A 17,408-nucleotide genomic window follows, 5' to 3' on the forward strand; every position below is an offset into this window, starting at 1 on the left:
CTCATTTCCTTTGTCCTCTATCTTAGCAGAATGAAATTTACTCATCCACTGACTTTCACTTTTATAATATGTAGGGCAGCACAAATACCTGCTGGTCTCAAAAGTTACGCTGCGCAAACAAAAAGCCCAAACGTCTCCCATTACGTATTATGGCTATTTTATTTTTATTTTTGTTTTTTAAGGGGTGGAAGGGACTCATTCTCTTTGGTTGCCATGGCCTGGAAAGGCATTGCTCCTGGAGATACAGTAGACATTAATACTGCCTTACAGAAGGGTCTGAAGAGCACTCTCGTCCACCATGGCCTAGCACTGAAATTCGTGAAGCTGCCAAAACCGTAGACAAGCACCAAGTCCGTCCTTGGAGCATGCACCCAAGTGTGCAGAGCCTGTGTATGTCGAGTTGGAGGAAGACCTTCGTGCTAAGCCCCCAAATCAACCTAAGGCTGACGAGGAGAAACTAGGGCAACGGGCAGGCCTCTGCAGAACCGACTCAGTGGGAAACCCGATAAAGCGGTCGCATGCAGTGGTTAAATAATACGGCCAGGGATGTCAGCGAAGAGTACCTCAGATGCAAGAAACGAACAAATAAACATTTTGACTCATTAAAAACAAACAAACAAAAACGTAACGAGGAAGCCTGGGAAATGCCTTTTACATTTAGGTTCAGGGTGCTTTTTCATTGTTTCAGGCCGCCTTGGCTCGCTCCATTTTTCTCCCGTCGCGCGGCACAGCACATGCTGGCCGCCAGGTGGCGCCCTATACTCATCAGCCAAGCACTCCTGGAGCGCCGCAGGATCTGGAAAGCTGCGCCTATTGGTTACGGAAGCCTGGCTGGCGCTCTTCCCCGAGCTTCTGGGTCCCCGGCGGAGTCTTAACTTTTCTGGCAGTTTTCTTTGGGGGCACCGTCTAAGTCCCATGCGTGAGAATCATTTAACAGCTTCAGAGAGGAACCTGCTTGTTGGTTGACTAAATAGAATTTAAGAGCCAGAAAAGAAACAATTCACTTCAAGTGCAGCTCATATAGGTCAGCTTGCCAGCCAGTTTCCGTAGTGTAGTGGTTATCACGTTCGCCTCACACGCGAAAGGTCCCCGGTTCGAAACCGGGCGGAAACAGCAACTTTGTTTTTCAACCTGTTTTTTCAATCCTATAAAAAGATCTAAAGAGTTTACAGTCAGAACCTACAAACGGATCTGACCAAATTACACGTCTCCTGGACCATTTCGAGGGCTGGATCAGCACAGCTAAAGTTACACGAACGAAGGGAGACTGTCGACAGTGAGCTGGTCCTCCCAAAGAGACCCGCAAGTATTTATGTCTTCCTTCAGCTTCTTCCAGAAGGCACTGTGGAGTCGTCAGTTCATACTTCTGTCCCGAGAAGGGCTCCGATCTTTTCAGCAGGGATTGCCTCATATTCCTCCTCTCCAGAGTTTATAACCTATACTGAGAGCTATCCCGCCGCCTGCTACCCCGTGATTATCTTGTTTTACAAAGCTCCCATCTCTATTATTATGCTTGCTTCATAAGCATGAAAACTTAAGTTCAGACTCCTAGCATTCACTAAGAAAGCCAGCGCTCCCCGCTGGAAGCTCCAGGGTAGCTGCTTCTGCAAGCATTCCCTAGCCCGTATCTGCGCACGCCACTTGCTCTTTCATTTGGAAACCTCACCAGGAGGACAGCGTGCTTCCAACTTTGGACTGGGAACTTTGGCTGCCTCAACAACGCTTCCTTAGTCCCTTTATTTAACTTATTTTTAATGCATATGGTTGTTTTGCCTGCATATATGCATGTGCATCACGTGCAATCTAGCGTGCGCAGAGACCAGAAGAGAACATCGAGTCTCCTGAAACTGGAGTTAAAGACATTGGAGCTGCCATGTGGGTGCTGGGAACCTAGTCCTCTAGAGGGGCATCCAGTACTCCTAATATAGTACCTTTTTTTTTTTTTTTTTTTTAAGACTCACTATGGGGCTGGAGAGATGATGGCTCAGTGGTTAAAAGCACTGACTGTTCATCTATAGATCCTGAGTTCAATTCCCAGCAACCACATGGTGGCTCACAACCATCTATAATGGAAACCAATGTCCTCTTCTGGTGTGTCTGAAGACAGCTACAGTGTACTCATATACATAAAAGAAATAATTAAATCTTAAAAAAAAAATCCCCAGAGATCTTCTTGTTTCTGCCTCCCTAGTGCTGGGATTTAAAGGCATATGCTACTCTTCCTGGATAATTCTCACTTTTGCTCGATATATACTTAATAAACTCACTCATCCAAAAGTGAAGGATGATATAGAACACAGGTTCTCACACTGTCGTCCAGACTGGCCTTGAACTCAAGATAATAGATAATCTCTTGTTGTTGTTGTTGTAATATTTATTTAATGCCAAGTCTGTGATGGCCTATTCTTAAATTCGAGGCAGGACACTCCAGAACACAGAGTGAAAGCCACATACTAGGAGTCAGGAGGGAGTCAGCACTGTGCTGTTACTGTGAGTCTGGCCATCATCCGATGTTCCATTGAGGATGGATGAAGACTGAGCTGCAATCTGACTGTCACCATAAATCATACACTAACGTCTAACCAGACCCTGACCTTGACCTCCTCCCCCCCCCCCAGTGTATTCACGTATTCAGCCATGATTAGGTTGCCTCTTATTGGACTTTGTGTTGGATATGGTTTAAAGTGTGTCCCCCACACACAAACGTTTGTGGGCTAGAAGATTGGTCCTCCGTGTGGCTCAGTATTTAGATATTAGAAGCATTAAAAAGTAGCCCTGATGGGGCTAGTGTTTAAGAGCACTGGCTACCTTCCAGAGGGTGTCAGCACCCACAGGGAAGCTATCCTACCCCCTCTTCTGGCCTCCCTAGCACCAGGCACTCAGTTTGGTGCAAAGACATATACGTGCAGGCAAAACAACCATACACATTAAATTAAAAATAAAAAATAAAAGTAGGGCAGAGTAAGCTACATCATGAATGTATTTCTTGAGATAAAGTTGCTATTTAAAAAAAAAAATGTCAGGCAGTGGTGGCACACACCTTAAATCCTAGCACTCGGGAGGCAGAGGCAGATGGATTCGAGGCCAGGCTGGTCTACAGACTGAGCACAGAGAAACCCTGTCTCGAAAAAACAAAATAAATAAATAAAATAATAATAATAAAAAAAGTTTGGCCCCTGAATTCCTTCTGGTTTCCCGATCGCTGGATATCCCTGCATGTCTCCTCTATCCCCACGAGGTCCCTTCCAGAGAACTAACAACACCGCAGCACCTGATACTGGACCTTTGGCCTAAATAATCCTCGTTTTGTACAATGTACAAATAATACACATAACATGGAACACAGACCTTGAGATGGGAGATTTACTGAGGCCGGTTTATGCAGATAAACCCATCTAACAGAAGGAAAGCAAATTAGTGGTTACAACCACTGGTTATGAAGGGAGCCAATCGAAAACAGAGGGACGTGGTACGTAGTAGTGGTTTCTCAGACAAGTTTGGGGCTGGCCTGGCTTGCGAAGCGTTTCTTGACAGCATGAGACCAAAGTGCGGATCTGGGGACTTGCAGGCCACTCGGCCCATCCTCAGCTTCCGGTTCCTTCTCCCGGACGCAGCCTGTCCCTCCTCGTCTCCTGGTCGCCCCGCCTTCATGCCCGGTCTCACGGTCCCAGTAGCGCTTTCCCGGTACTCAGGCGTGAGTCACGGAAAGGGGGGTTGTGGGTTGAGCTCATTTCTGGACAGTGGGACCGGATGTGACTCTCCCGGGCCACGCACTTGCGGGAGGAGAGCGGAGCAGAGAAAGGGTAGGTCCTCTCTGCAGCAGGGGCTGTGGCCAAGAGGCTCCAAAGACCCCGCAAGGGAAATGGGTACTTTCCCTTTCCTTCCAAGAGTTCCCGTCGCTCCAGCCTAACCCTCCCCCTCCTCAATCCCGCCCTAGCTCAACAGTTCAGCAGTTAACTTGGGAAGGTTATCTTTCATTAAGTAACTTTCAGAATCTTCAATTCACTAATGGGAACTCTGAAATCATAATTGCTCGTTTCCCATTATTTTGTAGCAGGCTACAGATCCTTGTAATCACCTTAGGAGATAACCACCATCATCAAAATGTTATGCATCAAGAAAAGAATAGACCTGCTTGTGATCCCATTCTATTAAGTGATGGACCTAGGTCCAAACATTTACATCAATGTCACAAATTCTTTCTTAGAGTGGTTTTCAACCTGTAAGTCAAGACCCCTTTGGAGATCCAATGACCCTTTCACAGGAGTCTCATATCAGATATTCTGAATATCTGATATTCATTTATATTATTATTCATAACAGCAAAATCACAGTTATGAAGTAGCAATGAAAATAATTTGATGGTTAGGGGTCATCACAGCATGAGGGACTGTATTAAAGGATTGCAGTATTAGGAAGGCTGAGAACCACTGACTTAAAATCTGTTCTACAGAGCCAGTGGACATCTTTAATCCCAGCACTTGAGAGGCAGAGGCCAACTTGGTCTATAAAATGAGTTCCAAGATAGCCAGAGCTGTGGGAGGGGATTGGGGTGTGTGTGTGTGTGTGTGTGTGTGTGTGTGTGTGTGTGTGTGTGTGTCTCGGGGTGTACCACTGCAATCACTCAGAAGGCTGAGACAGGTGGATCAAGCCTGAGTTCAAGGCCTGGTCTACAGGACTACATAGAGAAACCTATCTTTAATAATAATAATAATAATAATAATAATAATAATAAGGATAATGCAGTGTAGTGACAATTTTGAAATTTTGGTTTATTTAAAAACCACAGAAATATTATAAGAATATATTTTTGTTTAATCCCACGTATGGGATATGGGGCTGCTTCATTCTGTCCACAGCAGCTGACTCTGATTTGCTTAGTGCTCTAGCAGAGGCACGTTTTTTGCCAACTGCAGATAGTTTCTGCAATTGTGTGACATTTGGAATTTGAGGACTTTCCAGAGGGTCTATAAATGCTAGGGTCCCGAGTGATGGGGTGGGTTGTTGGTTGGTTGCTGTTGGTCAAGGTGTGTTGCGGGAAAGATTAAGTATTTGCTAAGTAGTTGTCTGCAAAGAAGAAACAAGAAGAAATTAGATATCCTGTGGGCAAAGATTAAACTTGCCCCAAAGAGCTCCACACCGCTAATGAACAGGAAGTAGTCTAACCATAATGTGGCTCCCTTTCCTTTTTATTCTTGAAACTACAAAGTATCAGACTACAAAGCACAATTAGCAACACTTACTTAAGGCGTTACAACCCTTCCATTTGTGAAGAGGCAGTGTTCCCAGGACTTTCTCCAGATGCCCTCTGAGCAACCCTATTGATTTCTCTAGAATCACTCAATAAACCTGTGCTTCTAAGCAAGCTTTTGAGATACAACTTTAGGTATATATGTCTCGTGTGAAAATACTCATTTATGGCTCTCCCTCGAGGAGCCCTTACGCACACTTAAGTATGCCTTTTTCTTTCCCTAGTCTCTCTTTCTCTTAACCTTCTTGTGTAAAGTTTGTCAGAAGTGTTCTTCAGGAGCCGGAGAGACGGCAAGTACTGGCACTTAACCTCCTGAGTACCGGTTTTCATTGTAGGTGTAGATGCCACCTTGTTTAATACAGATTTAAGGACAAATACTGAAAGATAGAGAGCAGCTTAGGAAAATGCAGGAAACACATTACAAACCTGAGGGTGGGTACGGATGTCTCAAAAGAGTAAGACCAGACACTTAACTGAAGTCACTGAATAGCTTCCAGTCATTACCCTTTATTATGCTATTTCTGTGTACTCACTTGAGCAACGTAGCCTATATCTCCTCCTTGGGAGAAACTGACTAAAGAGGAAATGTCACCGGTTTCATTATACAAGGTGACACACCTTCCTCTTCATTGTCTTGGGATACACTTAGAACCCACCATCCTGAACATGCTAATTAAAATGCCCTGATAGCAAAATAACTAAGTAAAATTCATTTTTTTTAAAAGATATCTTCTGAGAGGCCACACGAGACTGCTCCTGCAACCTCAGATAAGATGCAGTTAATGTCCCGTTTTCCCCTGTCACAGAATCAGGGTGGGGCAGCCCATTCACAGATAAGGGGTCTTGGAGGTCACTTTGACAAGCATGCTGGGGTCTGAAATAGAGGAAATGGACAATCTCAGCTCCAGAACCAGTCCCTAGAGATCTCAAACAATATGTGACAATTTACCAGTGAAGTATATCTTACAACCGGTGTAATTTCCAGTCACGTGAATGAACAGTTCCAGAAAATTCCAGCACCTCAAGCTATCATCAATCTTGAGTCTCCAAGTCTTCCTAACTCAAGTGTCACTGATTTTGATTTTGGAGTAGAGACAAGCTATCCCTATAGGGTGTTGCTACAAAGCCCAGTACATAGCCGGCACATGATGGGCTCCCACTTGTCTCCCACTTTTGGAGTTCTTTAAATGTCATTTGTTTGTTTATTTATTTAGGTTTTGTTGTTGTTGTTGAGGGTCTCTCTCTCTTTAGTCCTGGATGTCCTGGAACTCCATATGAGGACCTGTTTGGTTTTATATTTACTTTTTAAAGCTAGATGGGCTCCTTGCTATCAATGTTCTGGAATAGTACAAGATTCCACCAGGCTTGTGTCTTAGTCACTTTTCTCATCACTGTGACAAAGTACCGGACAAACGCAACTTATGAAATGAAGAGTGTATTTTGGTTCACAGTTCAAGAGTACAGTCCACCGTGCTGAGGAAGTTATGGTATCGGGAGTGTGTGGTGGCCGGTCACATTGAATCTTCAGTCAGGAAGTGGAAGAGAAGAACACAGGCAGGCAGGCAGGCAGGCAGGCAGGCAGGCAGGCAGCGTTTTCCATTGAATTCAGTATAGGCCTTCAGTCCATGTGATCCACATGCATGCAAGGTCTGCTCTTCACAGTTAACCCTGACAGGACCTTTACAGACACCTCGAAGTGTGTCTCCTAGGTGATTTTAAATTTAGTCAAGTTGACAATGAAGATTAGCCAGTAATAGGGAGTGGTCCTATGTACACACACACACACACACACACACACACACACACACACAACACAACTAAGGATTAAACCCTGGTTTTTCACATGTAGACAGGCACTCCACCACTATGCAACATCTTCAACTCCATCTTATATTTTTATTTTGAGACAAGATCTCACTAATGTCCCAGCTGTCCTTGGAGTCGCGCTCTAGTTCTGGAAGACCTTGAGCTTACCATCTTCCCGCCTCAGACTCCTGAGGAGACAGAATTGCAGGCTTCCTCCACTGAGCCCAGCATTTAAAAAAGAAAGTTACCAAAGAAACATATACTTCTTGCTTCCAATCAACAACAAAAAAAATATATAAAATAAACTCATCCTCTTTGTCCCATTGAGACAGTCTCACTGTGTAACCCAAGCTGACCTCAAATATTCCAATCTCAAATATTAAGGCCTAAATGGAATGTTTAGGCCTAGGTAAGATGTTAAGGCCTAGGTCACTGTTGCCTGGCTAGCCTGCCGTTATAAGGATCTGGGGATCAAACTCACGTTGTCAGGCTTGGTGGCGAGTGCCTTTACTCATGTAGCCACCCTATTAGTCCAAGAAAAGCAATTTCTAAAAGGGATTTAAAAGGATAGGGAATGTATGTCAGTGAGAGAGTGCTGCTCACCATGTACACCTGGGTTCAACCCTTGGTCCTTACAGAATAAAGAAAAAGAAGGTTTAATGGCATCCTCGGCGAAACTATCTAGGCCAGTTTTGTTTTGAAGAAAAATTCTAGTTTGTTCTTTCTTCTTCTTCTTCTTCTTCTTCTTCTTCTTCTTCTTCTTCTTCTTCTTCTTCTTCTTCTTCTTCTTCTTCTTCTTCTTCTTCTTCGTCTTCTTTCTTCTTCTTCTCCTTCTCCTCCTTCTCTCTCCCTCTCTCTCTCTCTCTCTCTCTCTCTCTCTCACACACACACACACACACACACACACACACACACACACACACAGAGAGTAAAGGAAGAGATAATAACAATTTCCACTAGGGGGTGCTGTAGTCTCAGAAAAGAACCCAGGCGTTTGGCAAGGAAGCACTTACCTTTGTAGTCCTGTATCATTTCTGGCCTTACTATGCACCAACTGCTTTCAGCTTGTATGGGGGAATCTACAAAGTCCGGCTCTCCACTCCAACACCTACTTACCGCCGGAACCAGTGAAGTAACAAGCAGGGCTCCTTGGAGCTACTTGGGAGAAATCTTGGAGGCTTGACAACATCACCAGATCTAATGGTTCTGGTGTCAAACAGCCCAAGAAGGGAAACAGATGCCTAAATCTTGAGTAATAACCGCTTACGCCATTAAGAGTGCAAGCTGGCCGGGCAGTGGTGGCACACGCCTTTAATCCCAGCCCTTGGGAGGCAGAGGCAGGTGGATTTCTGAGTTCGAGGCCAGCCTGGTCTACAGAGTGAGTTCCAGGACAGCCAGAGCTACACAGAGAAGCCCTGTCTCCAAAAACCAAAAAATAAAAAATAAAAAAAAAAGAATGCTCGTTCCACACTTTCTCTAAGTGCTTAGATCACAGGTGTGGACCACAGCACACAGTTAAAGTCAGAACAACACAGAGATCAGCGTAGCCCCTGTGCAGAATCGCCACACAAAATATAAGCCTTAGATTTAAAAAAGAAAAGTTCGTGTTTCAAGTGTGGTATGGTGATAGACAGCTAGGCCTCCAGAACTCAGGAAGTGGAGGCAGGAGAGTCAGAAGTTGAAGGCCACAGCTACATAGGGGACTGAGCCAGTGTGGTCTAGAGACCCTGTCTAGTGGCAGAGGTCTAAGCTTCACACTTTGTCCGATGGTGAATTAGATAAACCACAGTACATAATGCTTGTGCTATTTGGAGAGCTAAGCTTTTGGTGTCTGCCCCAAACTTGCTTGACTCATCTGAGTGTGTGGGTTCTGTTTTCTTTGTTTTCTGAGGTGCTGGATTTGAAACCAGGGCTCCACATGAACACACGACACAACTACTCTACTAAGTTCCATCCCAGATCTGCTAGGAGACTTTCAGAACTGGTTCAAGGACGAAATGAATGTCTGTGAAAAGCAGTTTCCCAAATCTGACTCTTTGATTCCACAACCTTATTTCCTAATGTATGCTACAGACATGCCCACATGCCAAGTGACGCATGCGCAGAGGCATTGCTGCCGTGTCTTCGGGAGAAGTTTCTGTGTTCAGCACGCAGAGCAGATGAGATGCGCACCTTCAGTGGCGCACACGTGGTTATTAAAAGAAGTCCTCTACACTAGCGCATGCTATAGCACACATACGTCATACATGGTTTCTTCACGGTTTTGTTTTGAGACAGAATCTTTCTCTGTAGTCGGTTCACAGGAACTCTGTTGTCTTGAGGGCCGTGTGTGTGTGTGTGTGTGTGTGTGTGTGTGTGTGTGTGTGTGTGTGTGTGTGTGTGTTGTATGCTTCCCAAATCCTCAATGTTACAGCTCTCATTATTTGGGGATAATAAAGGTTATATAAATCTTGGAGAGTAGGTAGGGCTTTTGAGGTGAGTGTACATTATTGGCTAGGGCTGAGGTGCTGGGTGCTGGGGATGCTTCATTTACATCAAGAGGAAATCCAGGTGCTTGCTGGACATGTTGAGAGAGAGAGAGAGGGAGTGAGAGAGAGGGAGTGAGAGAGAGGGAGTGAGAGAGAGGGAGAGGGAGAGGGAGAGGGAGAGGGAGAGGGAGGAGAGAGAGGGGGAAGAGAGGGAGAGGGAGAGGGAGAGGGAGAGGGAGAGGGAGAGGGAGAGGGAGAGGGAGAGGGAGAGGGAGAGGGAGAGGGAGAGGGAGAGGGAGAGGGAGAGGGAGAGGGAGAGGGAGAGGGAGAGGGAGAGGGAGAGGGAGAGGATGAAGCTGAGCCATCTCTCCAGCCCAGGTGGGCACTATCTTGCACATCTGTCTAGGTAGAGGAGTGTGTGGCTTACAGGTACAGTTGGCTTTGTCACGTGGGTTCTGGGACAATACTCAGGCCATCAGGCTTCTCAGGGAAGTAGTTTTTTAACCCACTGAGCCATCTTGCTGATCACCTCTGGATTCTCTTTTTGTTGTTGTTTTGAGACACATTAAGACTGTGTAGCCACAGCTGACCGGGAACTCACTATGTAGAGCAGGCTGACCTCAAACTCAGAGATCCACCAGCTCTGGCTCCCAATTTTTGGGATGAAAAGTGTGCACCTCACATTCACCTCCCATCCCCACCCCAGGCACTCTTAAGCCAGTAAAATTCTTGAGCCCTCTTTGCATGAAGTGCCTACAGGCCATGTTAGCACAGTTAATGCTCTGAAGTAGGACAGTCTACATTTCTCATGCAAGGTCGCTAAAGCCCGGGCTGATGAACTTTTCTAAGGCCTCATTTTCCAAGCACAGTCAGAATTTCACCCAGATAATTTGGCTCCAGGATGGACATTAATGGTTGTCCTCACTTAGGTCTGAGTTCACACACTGTCCACAGAGCTGAGGAAAAACTGCCTTGATAGTTAACGAAGACAGCAGTTCCCAGAGAAGCCATGGCTACAGAGCTGTCACTTTGCCTCTTGTGGGCAAAATGGATGTTCGAGAGCAGAGACAGCCCTTGATCCTAAAATAACTCCTGTGTCCTCCATCACTCTAGAGAGTAATGAGAACCACAGGGACAGAGCACACGGGGCTGCTGGCCTATGTCACATTACCCAGCTGTGAACTGTCAGAGCCTGTAATAAGAGCTGTTCTTAACCCATTATCTGGAAGGGTCAGGAGTATCATTATGCTGGGTTGGATAGGAGAAACATTTTAGGGGAAAAAAGAACTAGCAATTATCTCCCCACTGAATTTTGGAGGCAGCCTCAAGTAACCCAAACTTGGAGCCATCCTCCTGCTTCAGCATCCCAAAGGCTTGGATTGCAGGTATAAACAACCACATGCAGCTTGCTTTCTTGAAAGAAACAATTTGTTTTTAAATCATATGTGTGAGTTGAGGTAGCTGTTTCAGAAGAGGGCGTCAGATTCCACATAGCTGTGGTTACAGAGGCTGAGAGCCATGGGCACTGGGAAAGCCAGCTTGGCTCTACTGGATGAGCAGAGAGCACTCCCAGTCACTGAGCCATCTCCCCAGATCCCTTCCCCACCCCACGTCCTTCCTTCAAACCAGCACCTATGATCTATAGAATAATGGGTTTCATTGTGACATTTTCATTCATGTAGGATTCTGATTGCGTTCACCCTCTTATGCCCCTCCCCCTCCCAGTGGACCCCACCTGCTTCCCCCTATACCCTCTTCTCACTTCACGTGGACTTTTGTTCTTGTTGTTTGGTTGTTGAGATAAGGCCTTTCTATGCATCCCTGACTGGCCTGGAACTTACTATGTAAACCTGGTTGGCTCACATTTAGAGGTCTGACTCCTCCAAGTTCTGAGGTTAGAGGCGTCACCATGCTTTCGTGTTTGAGTGTGTGTGTGTGTGTGTGTGTGTGTGTGTGTGTGTGTGTCTGAGCTCAGAGATGCTTGCACACGTGGGAGGTTATTCCCAGGAGCATGGACCACCTACCAGTGTGGCTGGTTACAACACTGAAAAGAAGATCCTGCCCTCTCCAGAACTATTAACATAAAGGGCGGGGCCTTGTGAGCCCCTCCCCCAGCAACAGTTAACGCCTCCATAGCTCCAGGAAGGAGGGGGGGCCTCATGAGTCCCTTCCCTGTTTTTTGGAGACAGGATCCTACTACATAGCCAAGGCTGGTCTTGAACTTGAGATCCTCCTGCCTCCACTTCCTGGATACTGGGATTACAGGCGTGCACAGCCATATCTGGCTCTTAAGTATCTTTGGACAACTTGGGTTTTTTCCTTTTTTTAAAACTTAAGACTTTGTAACTGACAAGCCCTCTTTAGTTCTAACACCCCAATAGATGAGTAGATGGACTTAACAGAAATTTCAATGAGTCTCTCAGGGTTCCTTGGTTTTATAGCTAATAGGCTCAGGCCCTGGTACCTACTCAGTTTCCCACCCTACGTTCTGATTTGCCATATCCTAACCAACACTATGAAGCTATATCTTGGGTCCTGTGACTGTAGGGGGATGGAGGAGACAGGAGTCACTTAAGGACCAAGGATAAGACATATATTTCCTTTTGGGAACAAACCAGTTGGTTGCTTCCTAAGCAGTGTGCCTTTGTTATCCTGTGAGCAGCATCTTGGCAGCGCCCAATTCCCACTGTGAACATTTCATTCACCTTATTCTTCAGTGTACAAAGCAGGCCATCACTACAGTGTGTGATGGATGAGGGGTTAGGCTTAGTTCATTATACCACAGTGTCTCACACACTCAGCTCACGGGGGTTGGGGGGTCTCAAAGTTTGTTTAAATAGTTGAAGATGTCATTCAAAGACAACCTGGAAATTCTGAAGCAGACTTAACTATGTTGGGGAAACAGCTATTTACATGACAGTTATCCCTGATTTGTTTTGGACACATGCAAAGTATAGTAACTGAGGCAAATGCAGCGGTCCTGCTCAGTGGTCCTGGGATTTTGGAAGCAGAGGCAGGAGGACGGGGTGTTCAAGGTATCCATGGCTACTTCTCAGTTCATTTTCTCATGTTTGTTTGGGCCTCTATACTCTAAAATGAAAATGAACCTACGTTTCAGAGAGAAAGGAAGAGGGTAGTGTAAACCACAGAATGTAGCCCAACCCCTGCTGACCGGGAGTAACTCCCAGAAGGCTGGCCTTCTGCAGTTGCCAGGCAACAAGTGTAAACAGCACTGGATCATGGCCACTAACTACAGTGCCAACCAGGTAAGCGCTTGCTCGTCACCCTTTTACATTTGAGTTTATGTTCCAGATGCTGCCCTTGACTGCCCGCTCCCATCAGACTCTGACTGGGTTGAGGCGGTGCTTCATCTCATGGGTGGGAGGGCCCAGGAACAAGCAAAGAGGATCTGGGTTAAATCTGTAGACCGTAAGCCAGGAAGCAGTGATTTTATTTGTACAGGCCAGAGTAAGCAGTTTAGGCTTTGTAAGTCAAGTGACAAAGTCATATCTATTTATATGAAAGTTAGCACTAATTTGTTTCAGAAAAATTCAAAATATAGGGGTAGAGATGCTCCCCAGTGGTCCCCGAGGCAGGAGGATGGGTGTTCAAGGCATTCTGGGGCTACATACTGAGTCCAAGGCTAACCTGAGCTTCAAGAGAACCCCTCCCCCTCCACACACACACAGAGAGAGAGAGAAAGAGAGAGAGAGAGAGAGAGAGAGAGAGAGAGAGAGAGAGAGAGAGAGAGAGAGAGAGAATGAAAACAAGGACACAAAATAGTCACTGATGGTTCGAGGCCAGCCTGGTCTACATAGAGAGTTCCAGGCCAGCCAGAGTCTTGTAGTAAGAAAAGAAACAAAATATTGCCTACACATTTTTGGAGTTCCTTTGGAGAAAATATTTTCCTTCTTTAGTATTCCCAGTTTAGTGTTGTTCTTTTTCTTCGTTTATGTGTATGTGTGTGAGTAGGTAGACAGGTAAGGTTTTGCTACTACCTACCTATCCCAGACTGGACCACAAAGTCACAACCCTCCTACCTTCCTCTGCTAAGCGTGAGGCTTACAGGTGTGTGCCACCTTGGCCAACTACCTTCTGTCAAAGCAACACAAATGGTTGTTTTATGTCTACAAATATTTTTACAAATGGTCTATTTTTACAAATAAAAAACGTTCTTGCCAGGGAGGCAGGGACAGAAGGGTGGAACCCAGCCTCAAAGAAAGAAAGAAAAAGAGAGAGAGAGAGAGAGAGAGAGAGAGAGAGAGAGAGAGAGAGAGAGAGAGAGAGAGAGAGAGAGAGAGAGGAAAGAAAGAAAGAAAGAAAGAAAGAAAGTGGCGTTTTCTGCCCCTTGGCCTTCTAAAAGCAGGTAGCAATGTGGATTTGGTTACCATCCCTTGGTCTAATCTAGCAGTCTCCAGCAGTGTGTCACAAACATAATTTAAAAGGTTTTAGCAGCTATGTGAAAATTAAAAATTAAATTTTGTAATGCTCAGTAGAATATAATAAACCTCAAACATTAACATTTAATTGCATTTTTAAAAAGTCTAACCACACACACACACACACACCTATTTTATACCAGCTCCTTAAAATCCATTTTTCCCCACTAGCGCTGAGGACCATAGCTCTGTACATGCTAGATAAGCACTGTAACTCAGAGCTACACCCCTGGTACACATCTTGAGCAAACAGATTATAATCTCATACTTACCTAGCACGCACAAGATCCTGGGTTCAATATGCAGCGTGGCAAAGCCAGACACAATCTCGTCTCTCTTTGTATTTAGCTCTCTTCTTTTCGTGTTGCTTGTAGGTTGGCATACCAACTGTTGGGTTTTGTCAGGGCATCTTCCTACACAAGAGTCAGTATACTGTTCTCAACCCTTCCCTCCAGCTGGTAGGCTTTTCTTCCCAGACTTAGTGCCCAGGTCAGCTCTCCTTATACTCTGCAACCCATTGTCTTAGCACCTACCTCCCTTATGATAGCTTCCTCCCTACATACCCTTGCCACAGTGAGTTCGAGTTCACCTAACTGTAGAGAACAGTGTCACCATCTCACGGGGGAGCCTCGGAGCCTCACAGGAACTCTCCTCTTTCTCTCCACAGTATGAAAAAGCTTACTTACCCACGTACCTGCAGAACTGGTCTCCTGCCAGGCCAACGAAAGAGGTATTCTGAGCTCAGTGCCCCTCTCCAAGGCCAGTTTCCGATGACTGGCCCCACTGGTTCTCCCTAAGACCTAAGTCCCTTAGCCCTTGAACAGTCCATGTGTTTCTCTCCCATACTTTTACCCCAAGCCCCTCTTTCACTTCAGGCACTTCTCTTTCTACCCCAAAATACAGAAAATCGCTGCCCATGAAGGTTACACTCAGATCATCGCCAACGATCGAGGGCATCTCTTGCCTTCAGTGCCCCGTTCCAAGGTGAGATTCCCCACCTCCCTTCTACCAGAAAAAAAGAGAGGGTGGGGAGGAGCTAGCTAGTTGTGGTGGCATACACCTTTAATCCCAGGGGGGATTTAATATTCAATAGGCAGAGGCAGGAGAATCTGTGAGTTTGAGGCCAGCCTGGTCTACACAGTGAATTTCAGGATAGCCAAGGAGAGAGAGAGAGAGAGAGAGAGAGAGAGAGAGAGAGAGAGAGAGAGAGAGAGAGAGAGAGAGAGAGAAAGAGGTTGTCTCAAAACCAACAAAAAGAACTGATGCATAAAAGCAGAGCTCCAGTCACACAGAAAACTAAAGTCCAGTCTGTGACACCCTCCCCTCCCTCTATCCGCCAGGACGGAGCTGAGCTTAGCACATGGAAGTCCTGAAAATATGTAAGCAATGTTTTCAGATGACAATATTTATGCCCAGGACTCCTTTATCACACTTAGCCTAAGAATGAAAATTTTAAGTTGGAAGGAAAGGGACTGGAAAACAGCCGAACTGAACAAACCGATGGAATCAAAGCTTCCCTTTTACTTGGTAAGCCACTGCCTTAGACCCTCTCTCAGGTGTTTCCTTACTAAGCATTGGCAAGACAAGAGTGGCCGTGAAGCCAGACAGCCCTGCCAAGCAGACACTACCAGCCGTGAAGACCTGGTGAGCAATCTCTTTTCCTTTAGGCAAGTCCTTGGGGTTCCTTCATGGGCACCTGGCAAATGCCCCTGAAGATCCCACCTGCTAAGGTGACCTTGACCGCCCGTACAACTACAGCTGCCGACAACCTCACCAAATGGATACACAAGAATCCTGATCTACTCAACGCCTGTAATGGGCTGCGTCCTGAAATCTCAGGCAAGGTATCTATCCTTCCTGTTTAACCAAAACCCCCATTTCTTTCCAGCCTCAAAACTGTTCTGCCAATCACTGTTCTAGCCAAGGGAGGGGACCTCTAACCAAATCTGTCTCATGCTGCCCAGTCCCTCATCACTAAGGTCTGAAGGAAGAAAACAAAGAAGCCACCTTGTTCCCCACCTCTAACCCCAGTAGAAAAGAATTCCAAGGGGAGGTTAAATTTAACTGCTCTTATTCAAACCCTGACCTCCTCCTGCCTGCCGGGGGGGGGGGGGGCTATTAAGAAAGGGGGTTGGATTCTGAGGCTGACTGGGAACAATCTGGGCCTAATGAGCAATACCATACCTTTTCCCAACAGCCCTTCGATCCTGACAGTCAGACGAAACAGAAGAAATCTGTCACCAAGACTGTACAACAAGCACCAAATCCAACCATAATTCCCAGCTCCCCGGTTATCCAAGGAGACAACCCAGATGAACCGCAAAGCTCGCACCCCTCTGCAGGTCACACTCCAGGTCCCCAAACTCCAGTCAACTCTCCCAACAACCCACCTCCGAGCCCTTGTAAGAGCACCAAGTAGGTCCTAGTCTAGCTGAGGTCCAGATCTATGCCATGCTGGGGTGACATTTTAGAGACTGACCGAAATAGGTGAGACCCTGCCTGTATTCAGAAATGTGGAACAGAGAAATGGTGGGCCAGGAGTGAAGGCAGATTTAGGGAAATAAACATTGTGTGTTAAATCTTTTACTGACCTGGGTTTTCTCCTGGTTTACGTCTGTCTTTTGTAAATCAATAATTACAAGGAAGGCTGGGGAAGAGGGGACAGTGAGGTTAACAAGAATGTCAGTGACTCCCACAGCATGACCAAGAGGAAGCTGGTTTGCACCACACAAGGGCAAAACTTCAGAACCAAACTTTGTATAGTCAATATCTTCAGAATCACAAGTATGGTCACTTAGTAGAGCACACAAGCCTTTATTACACGCATTCATTGACTTTACGTATGCATGGAGGTGTGCCTCAAGCACGTGGAAGCCAGAGACAGCTTACGGAGGGTGGATCCTTCTGACACGTGGATCCTGGGATCAAACTCGCGTCCTCAGGCTTGGGGGCCAGAGCCTGCACCCGCTGAGTTATCTTGACAGACCAGTGAAGTAAAAATGTCTGGTTACTAACCTTTCCTTCCCACTACCTCTGCTGGGTGGTAGGTTAGAAAGGGAGGTTAAAGCCTTTAAATGCCCTTATTAAACTAGGTTTTAAAAGATATAAGCCAGGGCTGGAGAGATGGCTCAGCAGTTAAGAGCACTGTCTGCTCTTCTGAAGGTCCTGAGTTCAAATCCTAACAACAACATGGTGGTTCACAACCATCTGTAATGAGATCTGATGCCCTCTTCTGGGGTATCTGAAGACAACTATAGTGTACTTACATATAATAAATAAATAAATCTTAAAAAAAAATATATATATATATATATATAAGCCTACAGACCGGCTTACAAAGAGAAAAATAAAGAAGCCAGGCGACCTACTTCCCTCCAATCACTGGTTAAGAAGCCATCAAAAAAAAAAAGTAAAAATGTCCACATTAATTTCCCAGCCTGCCAA

At 45.8% G+C, this 17,408-nt stretch overlaps 1 protein-coding gene and 1 non-coding gene across 11 annotated transcripts; both read left to right on the forward strand.

Annotated features, from left to right (window-relative positions):
* The first annotated feature begins 1,040 nt into the window (after window positions 1-1,040).
* n-TVcac6 lies at window positions 1,041-1,113 on the forward strand. Its single transcript has one exon. It is a non-coding gene; the product is annotated as a tRNA-Val (tRNA).
* A 2,396-nt stretch (window positions 1,114-3,509) lies between these two features.
* Cfap126 (cilia and flagella associated protein 126) lies at window positions 3,510-16,554 on the forward strand. 10 transcript variants are annotated; one of them, NR_166656.1, is made up of 8 exons: window positions 11,642-11,817; window positions 12,431-12,560; window positions 12,644-12,791; window positions 14,632-14,694; window positions 14,868-14,948; window positions 15,305-15,608; window positions 15,723-15,808; window positions 16,162-16,548. NR_166656.1 is itself a non-coding variant. In XM_006497020.2 (7 exons), exons 3-7 carry the CDS (start codon window positions 12,765-12,767, stop codon window positions 16,381-16,383), a joined length of 570 nt encoding a protein of 189 aa, XP_006497083.1. In that variant the 5' UTR covers window positions 11,225-11,419; window positions 12,478-12,560; window positions 12,644-12,764; the 3' UTR covers window positions 16,384-16,554.
* Window positions 16,555-17,408: the final 854 nt, after the last annotated feature.

Source organism: Mus musculus, chromosome 1 (assembly GCF_000001635.26).
Source record: "Mus musculus strain C57BL/6J chromosome 1, GRCm38.p6 C57BL/6J".
NCBI lineage: Eukaryota > Metazoa > Chordata > Mammalia > Rodentia > Muridae > Mus > Mus musculus.

Bases quoted from the DNA above. Each gene is read 5' to 3' on its own strand.
- Cfap126 (XM_006497018.3), top strand. From the start codon at position 12,765: ATGGCCACTAACTACAGTGCCAACCAG. The intron at 14,695-14,867 runs GTATTCTGAGCT...CCCAAAATACAG, and splicing joins CTGCCAGGCCAACGAAAGAG to AAAATCGCTGCCCATGAAGG. The intron at 15,809-16,161 runs GTATCTATCCTT...TTTTCCCAACAG, and splicing joins GTCCTGAAATCTCAGGCAAG to CCCTTCGATCCTGACAGTCA.